This window comes from Dendrobates tinctorius, unplaced genomic scaffold, assembly GCF_039654945.1.
Source record: "Dendrobates tinctorius isolate UK_male_01 unplaced genomic scaffold, ASM3965494v1 ptg000104l, whole genome shotgun sequence".
Lineage (NCBI taxonomy): Eukaryota > Metazoa > Chordata > Amphibia > Anura > Dendrobatidae > Dendrobates > Dendrobates tinctorius.
In genome coordinates this window covers 9,235,612-9,258,423 of record NW_027361772.1, presented here as the reverse complement: position 1 = coordinate 9,258,423, position 22,812 = coordinate 9,235,612, and the positions used below count along the sequence as shown (strand labels likewise).

Below are 22,812 nucleotides of genomic sequence, written 5' to 3'. Positions count from 1 at the left end.
CGTATACTTAAAAAACACGGAGCTTGACAATTTTACGTACACCGGACAGCCGTGTACGTGCACGCTCCTCTCAGTACTGTGTAACGGCTGTTATCACGGCCACAGTGAAGCTATCTGTGTGTCACTCTGTGAGAATAAGTCGAGGACATGTTCCGTTCTAACAGACCTGCACCTACTAGTTTTGTCTAGCTTTCAAGCAGTTAAATATATTTGCTGTTTGATCACATTCAAAACTATAGAGAGACAGCGTGTGTCAGTCCGTATACTTAAAAAACACGGAGCTTGACAATTTTACGTACACCGGACAGCCGAGTACGTGCACGCTCCTCTCAGTACCGTGTAACGGCTGTTATCACGGCCACAGTGAAGCTATCTGTGTGTCACTGTGGAAGGATAAATGGAGGATTTGTTCCGTTCTTACAGACCTACACTCTAGGGAGATTCCTATTCTGCCCAATTCTACATACACCTTGTAGTTTGTGATACACTAGCCAATTTCTGCCTGTGACATAGCGCTCTGATATTCAGTGTGCCTCACACAATCCAAAAGTGTCCAGTGTCCACTAGTGTGTGCAGAAATTCAAAATCTCCCTTATCCTGTAGTCACTTTTTTCACACCTGTGCCATCGAGCCTGTGACATAGCGCTGTGATATTCAGTGGGCCTCACACAATCCATAAGTGTCCAGTGTCCACAAGTGTGTGCAGAAATTCAAAATCTCTGTGATCCTGTAGTCACTTTTTTCACACCTGTGCCATCGAGCCTGTGACATAGCGCTCTGATATTCAGTGGGCCTCACACAATCCAAAAGTGTCCAGTGTCCACTAGTGTGTGCAGAAATTCAAAATCTCCCTTATCCTGTAGTCACTTTTTTCACACCTGTGCCATCGAGCCTGTGACATAGCGCTCTGATATTCAGTGGGCCTCACACAATCCAAAAGTGTCCAGTGTCCACTAGTGTGTGCAGAAATTCAAAATCTCTGTGATCCTGTAGTCACATTTTTACACACCTGTGCCATCGAGCCTGTGACATAGCGCTCTGATATTCAGTGGGCCTCACACAATCCATAAGTGTCCAGTGTCCACAAGTGTGTGCAGAAATTCAAAATCTCTGTGATCCTGTAGTCACTTTTTTCACACCTGTGCCATCGAGCCTGTGACATAGCGCTGTGATATTCAGTGGGCCTCACACAATCCATAAGTGTCCAGTGTCCACAAGTGTGTGCAGAAATTCAAAATCTCCCCTGTCCTATAGACACCTTGTACCTTGTTTTACATTACTATATAGTTTGTTGGATTTTGTCTACATTTCTACAAAAAATGAGGAAGGCTGGTGGAAGAGGCCGTGGAATTGGGCGGGGGTTGGCAGCTGGTAATGATGGTGTTGGTGGTGGATCTGATGGTAGTGGCAAGAGCAAAATAGGACCGAATGCAGGAGGTGTTGAGCCTGCGTCATCGTCTGTCTCCATAAAGGGCCTGTCACACTAAGAGATATCGCTAGCAATATCGCTATAACTTGTGACGTTATAGCGATATTGCTAGCGACATCGCTGTGTCTGATACTTACCTACGACCGGCTCCCCCGCTGGTTATCGCTGATCACGCGAGAACGTCCTGGACTGTTTCTCGTCGTCAGCTTCCTGCGGCGCTTCCTGCTGTGAGAACGAGCGACGCGTGGAGCCAGGCGGGAGGATGCAGGATCGCCTAGTGTGACAGGTAAGTAGCGATCCCCGTCCCCAGCGATGTCGCTAGTGAGATCTGCCTGTGTGGCAGCTCACTAGCGACCACTTAGCGATGTACCAGCGATCCTGACCGCGTCATATCGCTGGTCGGGATCGCTGGTACATCGCTAAGTGTGACAGTACCTTAAGGCTTCGAAGGCTTAGTTTTCTAGGAGTTGGCAAACCGCTTTTAAAGCCAGAGCATCAGGAAAAAGTTTTGTCTTACATTGCTGACTCAGCCTCCAGCTCTATCGCCTCCTCTTCTGAAGTTGTAAAAAGTAAAAGCACTGAGTCGTCATTGGAGGCTCATGTTCATGAACCACACCTTTCCTAGTGTCCTTCACCGCAACCAAGATTGAAGGATGACGCAGGCCATACTACTGATTACTCCATGGAGCTGTTTTCACATACCATGCCTGGATTATCAAGTCAAATGGTGAATTACCCAGGCCAAGATGAATCTGACATGGAGTGCACTGATGCACAGCCGCTGATAGATGATTCTGCTGGTACATTCACTCAGAGCACTCCATTGTCCTCGCAGTGTACAGAGACAGATTCTGACCCTGATGAGACTCAGGTGCCCCTTCCCGCACACTATACCACCATACACGGTGACACAGAGGAAGGTGCACATGACATTGAAGAGGAGGTGATGGATGACCCAGTTTTTGACCCAGATTGGCATCCATTGGGGGAAGAGGGTGCTGCTTCCAATAGTTCAGATGAGGAGCATCCACAGCAGACATAGACATCGCAACAGCTGTTATCTGGCAGGCCCGGAGCACTCCAAAGACAGGTTCCAAAAATCAAAAGAGTTGCTGGACAGCTTGTCCAGAGGGTCAAAAGATCACAGCGTGCTAGGCCGCAAAATGTCTGCCAAAGTAGGAAGAGTGCAGTGTGGCACTTTTTTGAACAAAATCCTCATGATCAGGCCAAGGTTATCTGTAAGAAGTGCGCAAAGACCTTTAGCCGAGGGAAAATTCTGAAAAATTTGAATACCAGTTGCATGCTTAGACATTTAACCACCATGCACTTGCAAGCGTGGACACAACACCAAACCTCAAGTGCCACATGTGCAACTGATCACAAAGAAGGTAGTCAGCAACGCTACATTGTTTCCCCCACTGTAAGCCCACCGGTTAGCACAGCAGCAAATGTTGAGGTGTCGTTGCAAGGCCACAGCAGTCAGGGAATCCCACTGTTATATCAACGAAATACTGAATCTAGGCCATCAGAAAGAACACCAACTCCATCACCATCATCAACCCTCTCTCAGACCGCCCTGTCCACCGCTACTTCCACCATATGCAGCTCTCAAGTCCAGCTCACCCTCCCAGACACTATGAGTAGGTCAAGAAAGTACTCAGTCTCTCATCCGCGTACACTGGGTTTGAACGCCCACATTGCCAAACTAATCTCGTTTGAGATGATGCCCTATCGGTTGGTGGAAAGCGCAGCTTTCCGCGAACTCATGGCCTATGCAGTACCACGCTATGACCTACCCAGTCGCCACTTCTTCTCTCGCAAAGCCATCCCAGCCCTCCACCATCATGTAAAAGACAGCATTGTCCATTCACTCAAGCAGTCAGTGAGTGGAAAGGTGCACCTCACAACTGATGCATGGTCCAGTCGGCATGGCCAGGGCCGTTACGTGTCCATCACTGCGCACTGGGTTAATGTGGTGGATGCAGGGTCCACAGGGGACAGCGGTGGTGGGACAGTGCTGCCTAGCCCACGGTATAGGAAACAGTTGGCTGTAGGCGTTCGACCCTCCTCCTCCTCCTCCTCCTACAGAAGCGAAAGCTCGTCCACAGAGCACAGTCGTACGAGCACTCCATCTGCAGCTGCCACTGTTGCACACGAGGTGTCCCCCTATCGAGCAGCTAGTGGAAAGCGTCAGCAGGCTGTGTTGCAGATGATGTGTTTGGGCGACAGACACACCGCCAAGATGCTGGCCGAGTACTTGAAGCGACAAACTGAGTCATGGCTGGGCAGTGTACATCTTGAGGCAGGCAAGGTAGTTAGTGATAACGGCGGTAATTTTGTGGCAGCCATAGCCCTTTCAAAACTCAGTCACATACCTTGCTTGGCTCACACCTTGAACCTGGTGGTGCAGTGCTTCCTCAAAAATTATCCGGAGTTAACAGCCCTGCTCCAGAAGGTGCGAAGACTGTGCTCGCACATCCGCCGGTCGCCTGTACACTCCGTTCGTATGCAGAAGCTGCAGCGATTGCTCCACCTTCCCAACCACCGCCTCATTATCGACATTGCAACAAGGTGGAACTCCACCCTGCACATGGTGGAGCGGCTGTGCGAGCAGAGGCAGGCCATAATGCATTTGTGGGAGGATACATGGCCAGGCACTTTGAGAGCAGACATGGAGTTGACAGGTGTGCAGTGGTCGAAGCTGAAAGACCTCTGTAAAGTCCTTTAGTGTTTTGAGGAATGCACACGGCTGGTAAGCGCAGACGACGCCATCCTAAGCATGAGCATCCCACTTATGCGTCTGCTCATGCAAACTTTGACGCACCTTAAGGAGCAGGCGTCTGCAGCCAATGTTGATGAGGAGGAAGAGGAGGAGGGAATCCTTGATGACATTCAGCCATTGTCTGCTCAGGGACCTCTCCTGGACGAGGTGGAGGAAGAAGAGGAGGAGGAGGAGGATGATGATGGGGATGATTACTCAGGGGAGGAGGATGCATCTCGTGGGGCAAGTGAAAATGTTGGCGTGGCAAGGTCTGGTACAGGGTTTGTGCGTGACTGGAGGGATGTGGATTTGCCAGAAAGTGCTCCTCCAACCAGCACTCGCAGTGCATCATTGACACCGGGAACATTGGCCCACATGTCAGATTATGCCTTGCAGATCCTAAAAAGGGACCCCCGCATTGCCAAAATGATGAACGATGACGACTACTGGTTGGCCAGCATCCTGGATCCACGCTATAAAGGCAAATTACAAAACATCATGCCACAGGAGAACCTTGACCTAATATTGGCTAATAAACAAGCAACTCTGGTAAATCGGTTGCTTGAGGCATTCCCAGCACACAGCAGCGGTCATGGTTCTCACACGAGCCGTACGGGCCGGGGGCAGCTTGGCAGAGGTGTTCATGGTGCACACAGCAGAAGTGGCGTTGGAGACAGGAGTTTCATGACAATGTTGTGGACTGATTTATTCAAGTACCGCTCACACAACTGGTAATACTGCATCGATGGAAAGTGACAGGAGACAGCAGTTGTCAACTATGGTTACAAACTACTTTTCCTCCCATATCAATGTTCTCCCACACAGGTCATTCCCCTTTGACTATTGGGCCGCTAAACTGGACACCTGGCCTGAATTGGCACAATATGCCTTACAGGAGCTCGCTTGCCCAGCTGCAAGTGTGCTATCGGAAAGAGTCTTCAGTGCAGCTGGATCAATCCTGACAGAAAAAAGGACCCGTCTGTCAACCCAAAATGTGGAATGATCTAACCTTCATTAAAATGAACCATGCATGGGTTTCCAAGGATTTTGTCCCACCTTCCCCTGATGACACATAGGGTGACAGAAAAATGGCTTGCTTTGGTCCACCTCTTCCTGGGACTTGACCTATTTCGCCTTTTGCATCAGCTGAATGTCTAACATCAACATATGCCACTTTCTAAAACTCCCTAACTGTGCTGCCTCCCCCCCCCATGGCCGGGGTCACCACCTAGCGCACGACACCGTGCGAGTGCCGTTGCCCTGGTCAGGTGGGTAGGCCGACTCTTGGGCGCGGGCACTGGCACAGGGTCCCTCATAGTGCAATCAAGTGTCTCTGACGGTGGTGGTGCACACCCGCCGTCAGACACACCGCCGTACTATGAGGGGCCCAGTGCCAGTACCGACGCCCACGTGTGGGCCCCCCTTGCTTGGGCAGGGCCCCAGCATTTGCAATCTTTACCTCTCCCTGCGCCTCCGCTGTGTAGTCTGGGCCGTCAAATCCATAGTGTGCCTGACACCGTCTGAGCCTGCCTCCTGATGTATAGACATATATTTTGAATGTGTACGCTATCCATACATGTTATCCGGGTTACGGTACCCTTTCTCACCTTTGTGCAATCACATGCAATCCATACTGAGCCTAACACCGTCTGAGCCTGCCTCCTGATGTATAGACATATATTTTGAATGTGTACGCTATCCATACATGTTATCCGGGGATACAGTACCCTTTCTCACCTTTGTGCAATGACGTGTAATCCATACTGGGCGTGAGAACGGCTGGCGAGCTGTTAAGCAAGCTACAGTACCTGTGGTTTGCACACGTAAGTTTTTCATTTTTTCAGGAATGACGGTTAGGCCTAATTCCGGAACTGCGGTTGACCTGCACTTACTGGGAAATCATCGTTCGCGGGTAATAATTGTAATCAGTGATCCCCATCACTAACGTTGTTCGGCGGGTTATCTGCACCTGTAAGCGACAAACGCTGGCCTTTTCAGTGTAGCGCACATGCAGCCACGGACATGTAAGGGCATGACACACCAGTTATTGGCTGATCTCATGTGCCAGAGCCTCACGTGTCCCTCTAGTAAGCCGGACTCGGACCGCGGGGCATGACGGAGTCTCGTTCGTTAACGGAATTAAGCTTGCAATGTGTGCATCTTTTCTGTAGCTGGCATGGTTGAGGTTTCCCAGGTGGAGTCGAATTTAACCGTAGGCTCCACTCCTGGTGGTGCCCTTCTGGACATTCCTTTAAGGTTCAGCTTTGCAACCATACTGCCCACGTAAAACAAACACTTTGCCTTCATGAACGCTGTTTGGAGGGTCATGACTCGTAGGAATAACGCCGCCCAATCAGTTAACCTGCTAGAGAGATCCTTCGTTGCTCCCAAGCATGACATCACACTCCCTAGGAGGAAGGTAATGCCACTGTGGCGACCGTACTCCTGGGGGCGACACAAGTGCACTGATGCCCAGCCACTGCTCGATGAATCTGCTGGTACATTGACCCAGACCACTACATTCCCCTCGCACTCTACACGGCCTGAATCTGACCCTGATGAAACTCAGGTTACCCTTCCCATATACAGTTCCATCTTACACGGTGACAAAGAGGAAGCTGCAGATGAAAGTGCAGGTTCGGCCCACCCACCATCAGACACACCACCGTACTATCAGGGGCCCTGTGCCAGTGCTGTCGCCAACGAGTGGGCCCCCCCTGCTTGCTCAGGATCACAGCACTTGCAAGGTTGAAATACTGTGCAGTGAGATGGAAGATGGGGACGACGAGGAGTCCAGACAAGTACAGGGATTCCCTAGCGAGGAGACTTATTTGATTGTTTTCAATGTTGGGACAGCAATTTTTGGGGAGCACTATACTCTGGAGAATGATAGATGGGGCCCACCATACACTGGAACATTCCAAAGGTGGACATCAGACACTGGAGCAGCATTTACAGGGCCCATTATACACTAGAGCATTAGAAATGGGGCCCATTATGTTTGGAGCATTATTTGGGCCCATAAGACAGTGGAGCTTCATCCATGGGGACCAACATATACTGTAGCATTATGTGGAGCTCATCATATACTGTTTCAAACATTATATGGGACCAATGATTCTGTATGGAGAAATAGATGGGCCTCGTCATGAGATGTAAAAAGTGAAGTATTTTTCATTGTACTATACCGCTATTTCCCTGCCGTATCGGAGCATGATGAGTTGTGGTATGTGTTAAAGGGGCGCTCTTTCGCCCAGGGCACATGAAAACCTGCAGCCAGCCCTACCCCCCCACAACTTTAGCCAAATAACCCCCATTTTTCAGTGCGTAACTTGTATTATGAAGTTAATTAAGGTTGACAAGCTTAAGTAAGAAGAATTGATGCTTTTGGCATTCAAATGAGCACTGTAGGTGTGTTTCCTGTCCTCCTCTCACTGCCGACTTTTATTCCCCATTGACTTACATTGGGTTTCGGGTTTCGGGACGACCCCGACTTTTCCCTATAATCGGCCGATCTTGCTCGACCCGACTTTTGGAAAAGTCGGGTTTCACGAAACGAAACTCGACCCAAAAAAACAAAAGTCGCTCAACTCTAGTAACTGACCTAAAACGGGAAAGGTTTATTCTGATTTCATGTCAGATATTGAGAAAAACATGCAGATGTGACTTTATATATAGTGTATGTAAACTTCTGGTTTTAACTGTAGGTTTAAAATCCTTATTCATAGTTTAAACTCTCTGCCATCCTAGCCAGACTGACAGTTCATCAGTGTCCCTCCTCTCTGCTGCAGCTGAATCGCCATCCACCTAGTTTGATTGATAGCTTCTCATTGTCCCTCCTTCCTCCTGTTGTAGTGGAACCTCCTCCCACCTAGCCCGATGACAGCTCTTTAATGTCACTCCCCCCCCCGCTGAATCTGAATATCCACCCACATAGCCTGATTGACAGCTCCCCGGATGACACCTCCTTAGTGTCCCTTCTATCTGCTGTCAGCTTTTTTTTTTTTTTTTTTTTTAAATGCTAATTTTCATATCCAGATTATACAGCCATTCTGACATGGATTTCCAAAGTAAGTACACCAGCCACATTAGGGCTATGAGATCTATGTGATGATGTATGCAGATTGCACTGCGAAATTGTTGAAAGATCCACCTTAAATCCAGATGTTTTATCTGTAGAAGCCATGCCTCCCAAGACCACAGAGCTAAAGCATGGTTGATGACCCCATACAACACTACCGCTATGGGTTTGGGCACCCTAATTGAGTCATCCAACCAAATATAACAAATAACTCTGTTCAGGGCATATAGGACTTTATTTCTGACACAATTACAATAAAATTGTTCATGTGTTGATAAAAAAAGACATGCGGTCTCTTACGCATGGATGATAATGTATTTATAACTTTCTCACTCTTATTAGTTTCAGCCTCCTTGAGTACATCAAGCACAAATGTTGGAAATACAGGTAAGAATTGTATTTTTCATTAATCTCCTTTTTGGATTATTTTATGTAATTCCCATCAGTCCAGAAACCAAATAAGGACACTTTATGTAAAAAAAAGAAAAATAAAACACTGACGATAGTATATTTAATGCCACTTGGAGATAGAAAAAATTATTAAGATTCACCTTCACTAATGCTACCTAAAACAACAATATCAGTAGGTTAGGAGAGCAGACTGTTAGGGAGATCTATGTCCGGCTCATAGATCTTAACAGCTCATTGAAATATTAAGAAAAATGTGGATTTCTCTGGAATAAGACATTGGATCACAGATATCAAGGTATCATTTGAAAATTGGCAGGCCAAAATTTTCATATTGGCCAGAACTGTTGCTTGCCACAGGTGAATTTGAACGAGCATCATATGCTTGAAGTTGTTTACTCACATTTTTGGAAAGGTGCCGACAATTTTGTCCTGCACATTTTTGGGGTTTACTGTGAAAATATTATGTCCAATTTGCCTTTTTTTCTCTCTTTTTTTGATGTTCAAATACACAAATAGAAAATAAACATGTGTATAACAAAACAGGGAAAAACTTCATTTTCTGGAACAATTTCAAGGATGCAACACTTTCGGACATGACTGTACATCCCTCTTCCCTGTTAAAGGGAAAAAAAAATAATCATAAGCAAGTGATAGTTAAAACATAAAAAAAAAGAATGTACACAATCTTTAACCTCAGTAACTCCAATGTATTCCGCATGGAGGGTCTCTAGTATGACGGGACTCAATCACGTCCTGTAATTGGTCATATGAAATTCGAAACCTGTGATTGGCTACACATGATGTCAAGAGAGACACATTCATGATGTCCCATTCCAGTCACGGGACTGCAGCAGCCAATCACTTGTGTCTGTGGTCAAATACTTGAAGTATAGGATGTCATTACTTTCTTTGTGGCTGTGCTACAGCCATGGGAGTCAGATAGGGTGAGCGTGCTACCGTCACATTAATTGGAGATAGCCATGCCGATATCCTGTAGTCTGGCAATGAATGAAGCGGTGGGACATGTGGGACCATCAGTCCCTGCAAGTTGGGCACTCCAGCGCCCTGTTCTGAGGATTATTAGAGGATCCAGTGGTCACCAAATTATTGACTATCCGGAAGGATAAGTGATGATTATGGCAAACAGATCCCATTGTTTGACATCCATACTTTTTCAGAGGAGTCCGATTTTAGATTGCACCTTTCATCCTAGAGAGACATCGGCCTACATACCGTATCTTCTCTTCTGCCCTAAGTGTCTAATTAGATGGCGTGAATGAAAGAAAAAAAAACGTGTCCCATGACAAATAGATATCATTGTGGGACCCTCTAACTCGTCGTGGGTGGGATGTGCTGGTGACTAATCCTTTCCTAGTTTTGTTGAATTCTTGAAGAATTGGATGCAGCCAGATGTTGCCCAGAATCACAATCAGAAATGTGAATCAGAAATCATCTGCAGCCTTTCCTGTTTTCTATAAAGAGCACATAGTATGTAAAGTCTCCCTGCGGAGAGAGGAGAGCCGGGACAGGAAACGCTCTTCTTTACAATGTGGGCGATTGGCCAAATAGAGCTTGATTTGCTAAAAGTACAGACTTATGAGTTCTAAAGTCAGAGGGCGAGGATTTAAAAGGAATCTGTCCCCAAGTTTTTTGCATTTAATCTGAGAGCAGCATCATTTATAGACAGAGACCTTGATTCCAGCAATGTGTCACTTTCTGAGCTGCTCAATTTAGTGTGGATAAAATCAGTTTTATCAGCAGGAGATTATCCCTAGAGACTAGTAAACCTGCTGCCATGCAGTCTTCCTTATTCATTGGCTTTGTACAGTATAACCCTGCCCCCATCACTGATTGGAAGATTTCTGCCTGTGTATAGTGTACACAGAAAGCTACCAATCAGTGGTGTGGGTGGGATTATATACATTCCTTATTAATTGTTTCATTACTACACCAACAGCATGCCCAATTTATACCGCCATACCATGTACAGCCAATACGCTACGATTCTGCGATAATGACATTTTGCTTAGTAATGTCACCAGTAATTTTTCTGTTCTCAATTTTGAGATCCCATTATAATTTTATAATTAGATTACCCAAACCATAAAGAAATGGCTGAATCTCACCCCTTCTCATGATTCTGTCGCCTTAGATTTATAACTTGGGGTTATCAAGGGGTTCCTTTATTGGGGTTGTCCACTACTCGGACACCCCGATCTCAGTCACTATTTTTGCCCCAGCTAAAATAATAACATCTATACTCACCTCCGGTGCCGGCACCATTCCATCGGTGTTGGCACTGGTTTTCCCAGGGTTAGCTTGACATTGCTGTCACATAATCCCTGCAGCCAATCAGCGGCAGATTCACTTTCCCCACCTTGTGACAAATCTGACATTGGGGAAAGTGAGAAAATAACCGTAACTATAACTTTCTCAGGATGTCACTTTTGACAGAAAGAGAAGAGTGAAGTGGCCGCTGATTGACTGCAGGGATTATGTGACATAACTATGTCATGCGAGCCCTGTGAGAGCAGGCGCCAACAACACAGGAACGGAACCAGAACTGGAGGTCAATATAGGTGTTATTATTTTACTGGGCAAAACATGGTGATTGAGAATGGATTGTCCATGTAGTAGACAAGCCCTTTAAAGGGGTAATTTCAAGTTTAAAAGTTATCCCCTATCTAGTGGATAGCAGATAATGTTCCATTCGCTGAGGGTCCAACTGCCATTGCCCTCACTAATCCCGAGAACCGAGGCTGTGAAGAGCCCTAGCTGAATGGAGAGGCGGTCCCATGCATTCAAATGAGAGTGGAAAACATCAGCCAGCGCTGCACTCACCAATCTCTGGTTCTCCCAATAAGAATGAATGGAGCCGTAGTGTGCATGATTGACCTCTTCATTCAGCTGGGGTCTTCAAAGCCCTGGTTCTCAGGATCTGTGGGGGCTCTGACAGTCAAACCCCAAGCGATTGGAAAGTAGTATCCTATCCCACAGATAGGCACCTCCCAGCTAACGATTCACGTTGCAGATACTCTTCTACCACTCTCTGTCTCCATGGATGACAAGCACAACTTTATGGAGCCCGGAAAACATCACTAAACACCTGATCTTTATTCTAGTTCATAGTCATTGCAGAAAGATATTCCAAGTGGTAGCAGTAAAATCCTCCCTGTAATCGACGAGTCGAAAACAAAATCCCACATTGCAATGTCGTGCAGTTTTTTGTGATTATGTGAATTGGTGTATTACCCATACTCCCTTCTGTTGCAGGTGTCAGCAGCACCCTAGAAAGCCATCAAAGTTTAAAGTGTCCCAAAGCAACTTTACCTCCAAGTACGTATGAACGTCTGTCCCACACGTTACTGTAGAGCGCTTGTAAGTTCTACTATCCGGTAAAATGCGCTGGCTAAAAATCTGTTTACCTTGCTGTAGTGATGACGTACCCATCCATCCCAGTTATCGCGGCAGCATATCGCTGGCCTCAGCAGTGTCGTGGTCAGATGTCAAATAAAAAATATTTTATAAAGGAGCTCAGAGTGGAACAAATTAAGAAAAGAACCGATACTCACCCTCCCGTATCCTCATAGCTCCTGTTTTGGCCATTTTCCGATCCCGAATGGCCATACTTTAACAGAAAAGAAATACCCACTCAGCCAATCACCAGCTTCAGTAGGTCACTGCTATATGACAGTAATTGGCTTTGTCAAGTTGAGATCACAAAGTATCCATCAAGTATAGATTGTTTTATTGTTTTCGTATACCAGTCTGAGCCCATCAATTAATAAGAGATCAATCAAATCAATCAAAGTTACAAGTCATGGCGGTTACTTTTGTAGACATGACCTATTTGCAAGGCACGGCCTTTATGACCTTGTACTATCTGCTTCCGTCTGCTAGTCTGTCTGTGTATTTGAGATGACTAGTTCGAAATAGGTCAGCGGCAGCTTCTCCTTGCCCCGCTGGACTAATAGGTCTCTGTCTATACGACCTGTCAGCCTAGGGATGTAAAATTGGGAGAAGCCACCAGGGACTTCCCTTGGACTGTACATCTGAGACACATAGTCTCCGGTCAGCTTTCCAATGTAAGATTTCTTTGAAACGCTCCAAAATTTCAGAGTTACGATTAACTGACTGCAATAATACAAATAGTGTCTGATTCATGCTGCCAGTGGTTCAGACAGTATGAGTCTAATGACAGGTTTCCTTTATAATCTGAATGACCCTATGAGACTGCAGACTTCTCAATCCTCACAGTGTGCAGTGTGTATGTGGAGTGCATTATACTATATGGAGGACTATGGAGAGTTCATTATACTATATGGAAAACTAAGGGGTACATTATACGATATGGAGGACGATGGTGAGTGCAGTATAGTATATGAAGGACTATGGGGAGTGCATTATACTATATGGAAGACTATGGTGAGTGCAGTATACTATATGAAGGACTATGAGGAGTACAGTATACTATATGGAGGATTTTGAGGGGTGCAGTATACTATATAGAGGACTATGGGGGGTGCATTTTTTATGCTATATTAAGGACTATGGGGAGTGCATTATACTATATGGAGGATTATGTGGTAGCTATTAAAATATTTGGGGGGCTATGTGGGAGCCTTTATGCTGTATGCATGCAAGTATACAGTGAGAAGGTTTGTGTGGGGTCCATCATACTGTGTGGAGGGCTGTGTGGGGACCATTGTACAGTGTGGTGAGGTGTGAGGCCATCATACTGTGTGTAGGCCCATTTTACTGCATGGAGGGCTGTGTGCAAGTCATAGTTGGGGGATCTTAAAGTGTTGGGGGTCACCATACTTTCCAGGGGAGTTGAGGGGATGGGTACAGTAGGGTCATCATACTGTGCATGTGGAGGGTACTGTGCAGGAATTCACTGTGGGGGTATTTTACAGTGTTTGTGGGGCACTTTTGTTGTCAAACTTTGAGTGCAATGAAAGGAGAATCTAGGGCTCCAGTAAGATGAAAATTACTTTGTAAAGGCTGCAAAATTGTGAAATATGCTCTTCTGTGACCCCACCAAATATTTTTTGTTCTTTTGGGGGTGAGTAACCAATTAGAACTTCTGCTATGGGACCCCATCATTTCTATGTATGCCCCTGCCACCCCACTCTTCAGCAATGCCAAAGAATCCTGACACCGCATACTGTAATGATTCAGAAGTTTTATCAGAAGACCGGACAATCCATTTAATATAGCCACAAAGAGTTAAAATGCAGATATTTTCCATAAAAACTTAAGTGACTTCTTTTATTATCCTTTAGCTACAACCCACTGTAATAACCATATCTGCCCAGAAGACCAGCCCTATAATGAGCCATTACCCTGTAAACCAGGGTATAAGAGAGAAAAGGATGGAGACTGTGTAGGTAAGTGATGTGTGCGCTCTTTTCTATACAGCGGGACACCGCAAAAAATAAGTAATAAGTATACCAAGGGTCCCAAAGGAACGGCGGTGCCATAAGCATCCAAGTATTATTTCAGATACAATATTCATCACCAATGAGTAGAGTTGGTCACTCCGACTAGGGCAAAAAAAGTCGGAGTTTCGTCCGAAACCCGACCCCAATGCAAGTCAATGGGAAATAAAAGTCGGCACTGAGTGGATGAATGTCACACGAGAGCAGGCTGTGTCGGCCATTTTTTCAATCGGGTGCTATCCAGGGACACCACCAGCCGGGGCTTCCCTGGCAGTATGCAGCACCTCATATTTCCGCCAGAAATACACTTCACCACGTCTGCATTTTTCACCCACTCCTGGTTTTGGCTTACAAATACTGAACCTGTGAACATGGCCTTATACGTACTTCCACATATATATTTATGAACCACTTTTATGTAAAGAATATCGTCCCAATGATATATTTGTGCTCACTAAATTTTGACACCTTTTTAATAGGCTTTTTTTGTAAGCCAAAATTAGTAGTGATTTAATGGGAATCTGTCTGCAGGTTTTTGCTATGTAATCTACAGCATGAAGTAGGAGTTAAAACTCAGATTTCACGATGTGTCACATGTCAGGCTGTGAGCTGTTTTTTACTTATACTGAAGGTTTTATCACCTGCTGATTACCATTGTCTAGACTACAGCAGTGCCTGCATGCTAGTTTGACTCCGCCCCCTCCTGTGATAAGTAGCTCACTCTCTATAGACAATGTATAGACAGAGCCTGGTGGGGGCGGGGTTAAAGTTCTCAGCTCTGCTGTATTTCTATATCTAAAAACTCTGATTGTGTCAGAATGGCTGCATCCAGTAAACTAAGTGATGCATTGTTGTATTCAGGGTCTCTTTTCCTACATTATGCTGCTCTTGGATGAGATAGCAATAACTTGGTGACAGATTCCCTTTAAACCGGGAAATATATACATTATTCATTCAAAGAGATCCAAATCTGCCTTGTGTGAACAAACCCCTATAGTCCCATATTTTTTCATGTTGGTTAGACATGAGATACAGATGTCATCAATCTGTACTTACCGTATTTTTCGGACCATAAGACGCACTTTTTTCCCACAAAATTTTGGGGGAAAGTGGGGGGTGCGTCTTATGGTCGCAATATACTGACTCCTGTGGCTGGTGCGGGTGCGGTGGGGCTCTGTGGTGTGGTTGTGGCGGCGGGCTGTGCTCCGGTGCAGGGGCAGCGGCTCTCTGTGTTCCGTGGGGGGCTCCGCCGGCATTTCCTCAAAGCCCGGAGGCCCCCGCACATCCGTTGCTGCCATGTTGCGGTGGCCTCCGGGAACATGAACGCCGGGAAGATGGCCACCAGTCCGGGGACGGCGCATGCTCAGGTTCAGATCTCGTTGCCGAGATTTGAATCTCATCTCCCGAGATCTCGGGACGAGATCTGAACCTGAGCATGCAACCGTCCCCGGACCGGCGTCCATCTTCCTGGCATCCATGTTCCCGGAAGCCACCGCAACATGGCAGCAACGGATGTGCTGGGGCCTCCGGGCTGTGAGGAAATGCCGGCAGAGCCACTGCTCCTGCATCGGAGCCGCAGCCCCTGCACCGGAGCACAGGCCACCGCCACTCCACAGAGCCCACCTGCCCCATCACAGCCCACCTGCCCCAGCACAGCACAGTGCCCCAGCACAGCCCACCTGCCCCAACACAGCACAGCTGCCCCAGCACATCCCACCTGCCCCAGCACAGCCCACCTGCCCCAGCACAGCACAGCCAACCTGCCCCAGCACAGCACAGCACAGTGCCCCAGCACAGCACAGCTGCCCCAGTACACCTGCCCCAGCACAGCCCACCTGCCCCAGCACAGCACACCTGCCCCAGCACAGTGCCCCAACACAACCAACCTGCCCCAGCACAACCAACCCGCCCCAACACAGCACAGTACCCCAGCACAGCCCACCTGCCCCAGCACAGCCCACCTTCCCCAGCACAGCCCACCTGCCACAGCACAGTGCCCCAGCACAGCACAGTGCTCCAGCACAGCCCACCTGCCCCAGCACAGTCCACCAGCCCCAGCACAACCAACCTGCCCCAGCACAGCCCACCTGCCCCAGCACAGTGCCCCAGCACAGACCCGCCACCACCGCACCAGCCTGGACCACCGAATGACCCCTGTGACCACTCCTCCACCTGTGCCGGATCCCTTCCCTGGTAAGCTGAATTTGGACTGTAAGACGCACCCCCATTTGACACATTATTATTTTTTCCCTATTTTCCTTCTGAAAATTTGGGGTGCGTCTTATGGCCCGGTGCGTTTTATAGTCCAAAAAATACGGCAATCTGCTGACTCATAGACCTATGTGACTATTTATTTTGCAAATGGCATTGTAGCACATAAAGAATATCTTGTCACATCTCGTGACTAGTCATTCATTATAGCATTGTTCAATATCTGTAATGTATGGCCATCTTTAGTCATCTCCTATCACTGTGGCACAGCACTGCTTGGAAAACTCTGTCGCTTCTTCTCTAGTGCCCTACCTGTGAGTACAGACAGTAAAATAATGCAAGACAAACGTCCGTGTAATGTCAACCATTGTTTTGATGTTTGAGGAAATGTTTAGAGCAGAATAGTAGCAGAACAATGTTCTTATCTTCTAGCACAATGTACTGTCATCAGCAGTGGCCAACAGCTTTTGGGGTTTTTGGGGGGGGATTAAGTCTTACACTTCCTACTATTTTCCCCTCTTTCTAATAATGTCCAGTTTGATGTGTTTTGACTGCATAGCAGTAAAAGGAAAGCCGTCATATGTAGAGATAATATATATATTAATATAATGAATACTCTATATATTTTAGATATACTGTATACTGGGTCCAGCTAATAACCCTCACACTGGTTTGTCTTTACTACTTTATGGGTATTTTTGTATTACAGAAGTAAATGAGTGCAGAGAGGGCATACACCTTTGTGATGCTTACGCAGAATGTAGAAACATCCACAGTGGTTATTACTGTGAATGTAAAAAAGGCTATCAGAGAGAAAATCTAACCAAATTCTGTCCTACCGAAGTAAAAAAACTCAACAAGTGTACAGGTAAGTGATAAGTGGCGAAAGCAATAAACCGTTACATGGACGTGCGCCAACACATCAAACTATCAGTGACTTGATCCTAAGTATTATATCAATGCACTGAAAAGAGAACCTATGTCAGTGAGTATGGCCTACATTTTGTATCCATCACTACACTCACATTGTGATCGGACTCCATACTTACCAAAGTTTTGCAGTCCAAAATTTAGGCCCCATAAACAACCACAAGCCATTTACTTTTGGGCGAGGTTTGTAAAAACACTCCCCCTTTTTTTTGCTCAGGTCATGGGATTATCCCAGTTAAATTTTCAATCCCTTTGTGATTTGTACATGAATATGGTCTACTGAAGTAAACCCACTTACAAATATTTTTTTTTGTGGTTGTGTGGGGCGTCAGCTGTGTGCGAGGCACCGGTCTCTTACATTTACACCGTGATGGGTTACATGAAAGAGTGGGTCCTGGTTGGGTGTGAGAGTTGGTGCTGTGTGGACCTTACTTCTCGTACAGGCCACCTGTAGCTGATGGTGTGTGGGGAAGGTGACTTGACGGACAGACTTGACTGGAGGAAGAGGGGATGGTTTGTGCACTATAGACGGGGATTGGCAATGATAGAAGGGTAACAACTGGGGAAGATAGAAAAGGGTGTGCAATACCTGGATTTGACCACAAGATGGCAGGGGGGGCGTAGTTTAGGACTTGACAGCAGCTTAAGGCTATAGAAACCGCTTAGTCATGGGGGGGCGGGGAGATAGGAACCCAGGAGGGGATTTCCCAAGGAGGGAGGTAAATAGAACAGGAGTGGGTTCCAGAGAGTTCTGGTCCCAGGAGGAGCTCAGGAGCAGAAGACTGACAACGGTGGAGAGCTCGACCAGGGGACTGACGGGAAGAGACTGTCAGGGGGTGGCCCTGACATCAAGAACCGCAGGACAGACGAGGCCCCGGGGGTACCGATTGGACGACGACCTCGGGCAGGTGAAGCGCTGGCGGTAGATAGGTCTAGGACAGCCCCAGCGAAAGATCCGCGAGGAACGTCACTACGACTGAAGGAAGGTGAAGGTACCCAGGCCTGAGTATGGAGGGCTGTAAAGGAACTGCGGTGTATGGCTACAGTCGTCAGAAGGACGGCCAATAAAACCCGGACCTGTTGCAACTGAAATCTGCCTCCGTCTCGTCTCTGTGTCGGCTGTGCACGGTAAGCAGTGGACCACCCCCCAATCTGGGCCCTACTACAGGTGTAGACTGGCCAGGACCATTGGTTCCACAATTCAATTTACAGTTGTGGCCAAAAGTATTGACACCCCTGCAATTCTGTCAGATAATACTCAGTTTCTTCCTGAAAATGATTGCAAACACAAATTCTTTGGTATTATTATCTTCATTTAATTTGTCTTAAATGAAAAAACACAAAAAGAATTGTCCTAAAGCCAAATTGGATATAATTCCACACCAAACATAAAAAGGAGGGTAGACAAAAGTATTGGCACTGTACGAAAAATCATGTGATGCTTCTCTAATTTGTGTAATTAACAGCACCTGTAACTTACCTGTGGCACCTAACAGGTGTTGGCAATAACTAAATCACACTTGCAGCCAGTTGACATGGATTAAAGTTGACTCAACCTCTGTCCTGTGTCCTTGTGTGTACCACATTGAGCATGGAGAAAAGAAAGAAGACCAAAGAACTGTCTGAGGACTTGAGAAACCAAATTGTGAGGAAGCATGAGCAATCTCAAGGCTACAAGTCCATCTCCAAAGACCTGAATGTTCCTGTGTCTACCGTGCGCAGTGTCATCAAGAAGTTTAAAGCACATGGCACTGTGGCTAACCTCCCTAGATGTGGACGGAAAAGAAAAATTGACAAGAGATTTCAACGCAAGATTGTGCAGATGTTGGATAAAGAACCTCGACTAACATCCAAACAAGTTCAAGCTGCCCTGCAGTCCGAGGGTACAACAGTGTCAACCCGTACTATCCGTCAGCGTCTGAATGAAAAGGGACTGTATGGTAGGAGACCCAGGAAGACCGCACTTCTTACCCCGAGACATAAAAAAGCCAGGCTGGAGTTTGCAAAAACTTACCTGAAAAAGCCAAAAACGTTTTGGAAGAATGTTCTCTGGTCAAATGAGACAAAAGTAGAGCTTTTTGGGCAAAGGCATCAACATAGAGTTTACAGGAGAAAAAAAGAGGCATTCAAAGAAAAGAACATGGTCCCTACAGTCAAACATGGCGGAGGTTCCCTGATGTTTTGGGGTTGCTTTGCTGCCTCTGGCACTGGACTGCTTGACCGTGTGCATGACATTATGAAGTCTGAAGACTACCAACAAATTTTGAAGCATAATGTAGGGCCCAGTGTGAGAAAGCTGGGTCTCCTCAGAGGTCATGGGTCTTCCATCAGGACAATGACCCAAAACACACTTCAAAAAGCACTAGAAAATGGTTTGAGAGAAAGCACTGGAGACTTCTAAGGTGGCCAGCAATGAGTCCAGACCTGAATCCCATAGAACACCTGTGGAGAGATCTAAAAATGGCAGTTTGGAGAAGGCACCCTTCAAATATCAGGGACCTGGAGCAGTTTGCCAAAGAAGAATGGTCTAAAATTCCAGCAGAGCATTGTAAGAAACTCATTGATGGTTACCGGAAGCGGTTGGTCGCAGTTATTTTGGCTAAAGGTTGTGCAACCAAGTATTAGGCTGAGGGTGCCAATACTTTTGTCTGGCCCATTTTTGGAGTTTTGTGTGAAATGATCAACGTATTGCTTTTTGCTTCATTCTCTTTTGTGTTTTTTCATTTAAGACAAATTAAATGAAGATAATAATACCAAAGAATTTGTGTTTGCAATCATTTTCAGGAAGAAACTGAGTATTATCTGACAGAATTGCAGGGGTGTCAATACTTTTGGCCACAACTGTAGGAGACTCCCGTTCTAAAACACAGTCTTTACTGAACAGTAACTTGGTAAGGGTTATGTACAAGGGATAGCGGGTACAAGTCTTATGGACATTTCCTGTACAGTAAAAAGCATGTTCATACACACAGTATACGTCCTCTGTAGTCTACTCCAGGGCCGGTGTAGCACACTGTTTCACCCTACTTCGTTACAGTCTAGCTTGTTGCCACAGTCCTGATCAGCAAGTCTCTCCTCCAACTCAGTGGCTCCGTGCCCTCATAGAATCATAGAATGGTAGAGTTAGAAGGGACCTCCTGGGTCATCTGCTCCAACTTCCTGCTCAAAGCACGATTCACTAAATCATCCCAGTCAGATGTCTGTCCAGCCTCTGTTTGAAGACTTCTATTGAAGGAGAGCTCACCACTTCTCGTGGCAGCCTGTTCCACTCAATGATCACCCTAACTGTCAAAAAGTTTTTTTTAATATCTAATCTCTGTCTCCTCCCATTCAGTTTCATCCCATTGCTCATAGTGTTTCCTTGTGTAAATGAGAATAAAGATGAGCCTTCTACAATGTGACAGCCCTTGAGATATTTGTAGAAAGCTATTAAGTCTCCTCTCAGTCTTCTTTTTTGCAAGCTAAACATTCCCAAATCCTGTAACCGTTCCTCATAGAACATGATTTGCAGACCGGTCACTATTCTGGTCGCTCTTCTCTGAACTTGCTCCAGTTTGTTGATGTCTTTTTTAAAATGTGGTGCCCAAAAACTGGACACAGTATTCCAGATGAGGTCTGACCAAAGAGGAGTAGAGGGCAATAATGACTACACGTGATCTAGACTGTATGCTTCTGTTAATACATCCTAGAATTGTATTTGCCTTTTTTGCTCCTGCATCACACTGTTGACTCATGTTCAGTTTATGATCTATTCATATACCCAAGTCTTTTCACATGTGCTGTTGCTTAGCCCTATTCCTCCCATTCTGTATATGCTTTTTTCATTTTTATTGCCCAGATGTAATACTTTGCATTTTTCCCTGTTAAAAACCATTCTGTTAGTTGCTGCCCACTGTTCCAGTTTATTTATGTCTTTTTGAATCCTCTCTCTCTTCTATAGTATTAGCTATCCCTCCTAGCTTTGTGTCATCAGCAAATTTTATCAGTGTACCCTCAATTCCTTCATCTATATCATCATAGATTATAAAAATTTCGCAATTTTCCAACTTTTAATTTTTATGCCCTTAAATAACAGAGATATGGCACACAAAAAACTTAATAAATAACATTTACCATATGTTTACTTTACAACAGCACAATTTTGGAACCAAAATTTTTTTTTGTTAGGAAGTTATCAGGGTTAAAATTTGACCAGCGATTTCTCATTTTTGCAACACCATTTTATTTTTAGGGACCACATCACATTTGAAGTCATTTTGAGGGGTCTATGTGATAGAAAATGCCCAAAAGTGACACCATTCTAAAAACTGAACCCCTCAAGGTGCTCAAAACCACATTCAAGAAGTTTATTAACACTTCAGGTGCTTCACAGGAATTTTTTGAATGTTTAAAAAAAATGAACATTTAACTTTTTTTCACAAAAAAATTGCTTCAGGTCCAATTTTTTTTGTTCTACCAAGGGTAACAGGAGAAATTGGACTGCAAAAGTTATTGTGCAATTTCTCCTGAGTACGCTGATGCCTGATTTGTGGGGGGGGGAACCACTGTTTCGGCACATGGCAGAGCTCAGAAGGGAAGGTGCGCTGTTTGACTTTTTCAATGCAAAATTGGCTGGAATTCAGATCGGACGCCATGTCACGTTTAGCGAGCCCCTGACGTACCTAAACAGTGGAACCCCCCCACAAGTAACCCCATTTTGGAAACTAGACCCCCCATGGAACTTTTCTAGACATGTGATGAGAACTTTGAACCCACAAGGGCTTCACAGAAGTTTATAACGTACAGCGGTACAATTAAAAAATCATATTTTTTTCCACAAAAATGATCTTTTCACCCCCAATTTTTATTTTCCCAAGGGTAACAGGACCCCAAAAGTTATTGTGCAATTTGTCCTGAGTATGCTGATACCCCATATGTGGGTGTAAACGACTATTTGGGCGCATGGCAGAGCTTGGAAGGGAAGCAGCGCCATTTGACTTTTTTGGCTGGAATTGAGATCAGACACCATGTTGCGTTTGGAAAGCCCCTGAAGTGCCAAAACAGTGGAAACCCCCCACAAATGACAGCATTTTGGAAACTAGACCCCCCAAGGAACATATCTAGATGTGTGGTGAGAACTTTTAACCCCCCAGGGCTTCACAGAAGTTTATAACGTACAGCCGTACAATTAAAAAATCATATTTTTTCCACAAAAATGATCTTTTCACCCTATATTTTTATTTTTCCAAGGCTAACAGGACCCCAAAAGTTATTGTGCAATTTGTCCTGAGTATGCTGATACCCCATATGTGGGGGTAAACCACTATTTGGGCGCATGGCAGAGCTCGGAAGGGCAGCAGCGCCATTTGACTTTTTTGGCTGGAATTGGGATTGGACTCCATGCCGCATTTAGAAAGCCCCTGATGTGCCTAAACAGTGGAAACCCCCCACAAATGACACCATTTTGGAAACTAGACCCCCCAAGGAACTTATCTAGATGTGTGGTGAGCACTTTGAACCCCCAAGGGCTTCACAGAAGTTTATAATGCCCGGGCGTGAAAATAAAAAA

General features: G+C 45.9%; 1 protein-coding gene across 1 annotated transcript in view; it reads left to right on the top strand.

Annotated features, from left to right (window-relative positions):
• Window positions 1–22,812, top strand: part of LOC141100329 (adhesion G protein-coupled receptor E5-like) — a 156,584-nt gene that overhangs the window by 69,154 nt on the left and 64,618 nt on the right. The window contains exons 4-7 of the mRNA XM_073588728.1: window positions 8,614–8,658; window positions 11,956–12,018; window positions 13,968–14,072; window positions 17,044–17,202. Of these exons, the coding sequence (XP_073444829.1) occupies window positions 8,614–8,658; window positions 11,956–12,018; window positions 13,968–14,072; window positions 17,044–17,202 (372 nt within the window). The remainder of the gene's footprint in view (window positions 1–8,613; window positions 8,659–11,955; window positions 12,019–13,967; window positions 14,073–17,043; window positions 17,203–22,812) is intronic.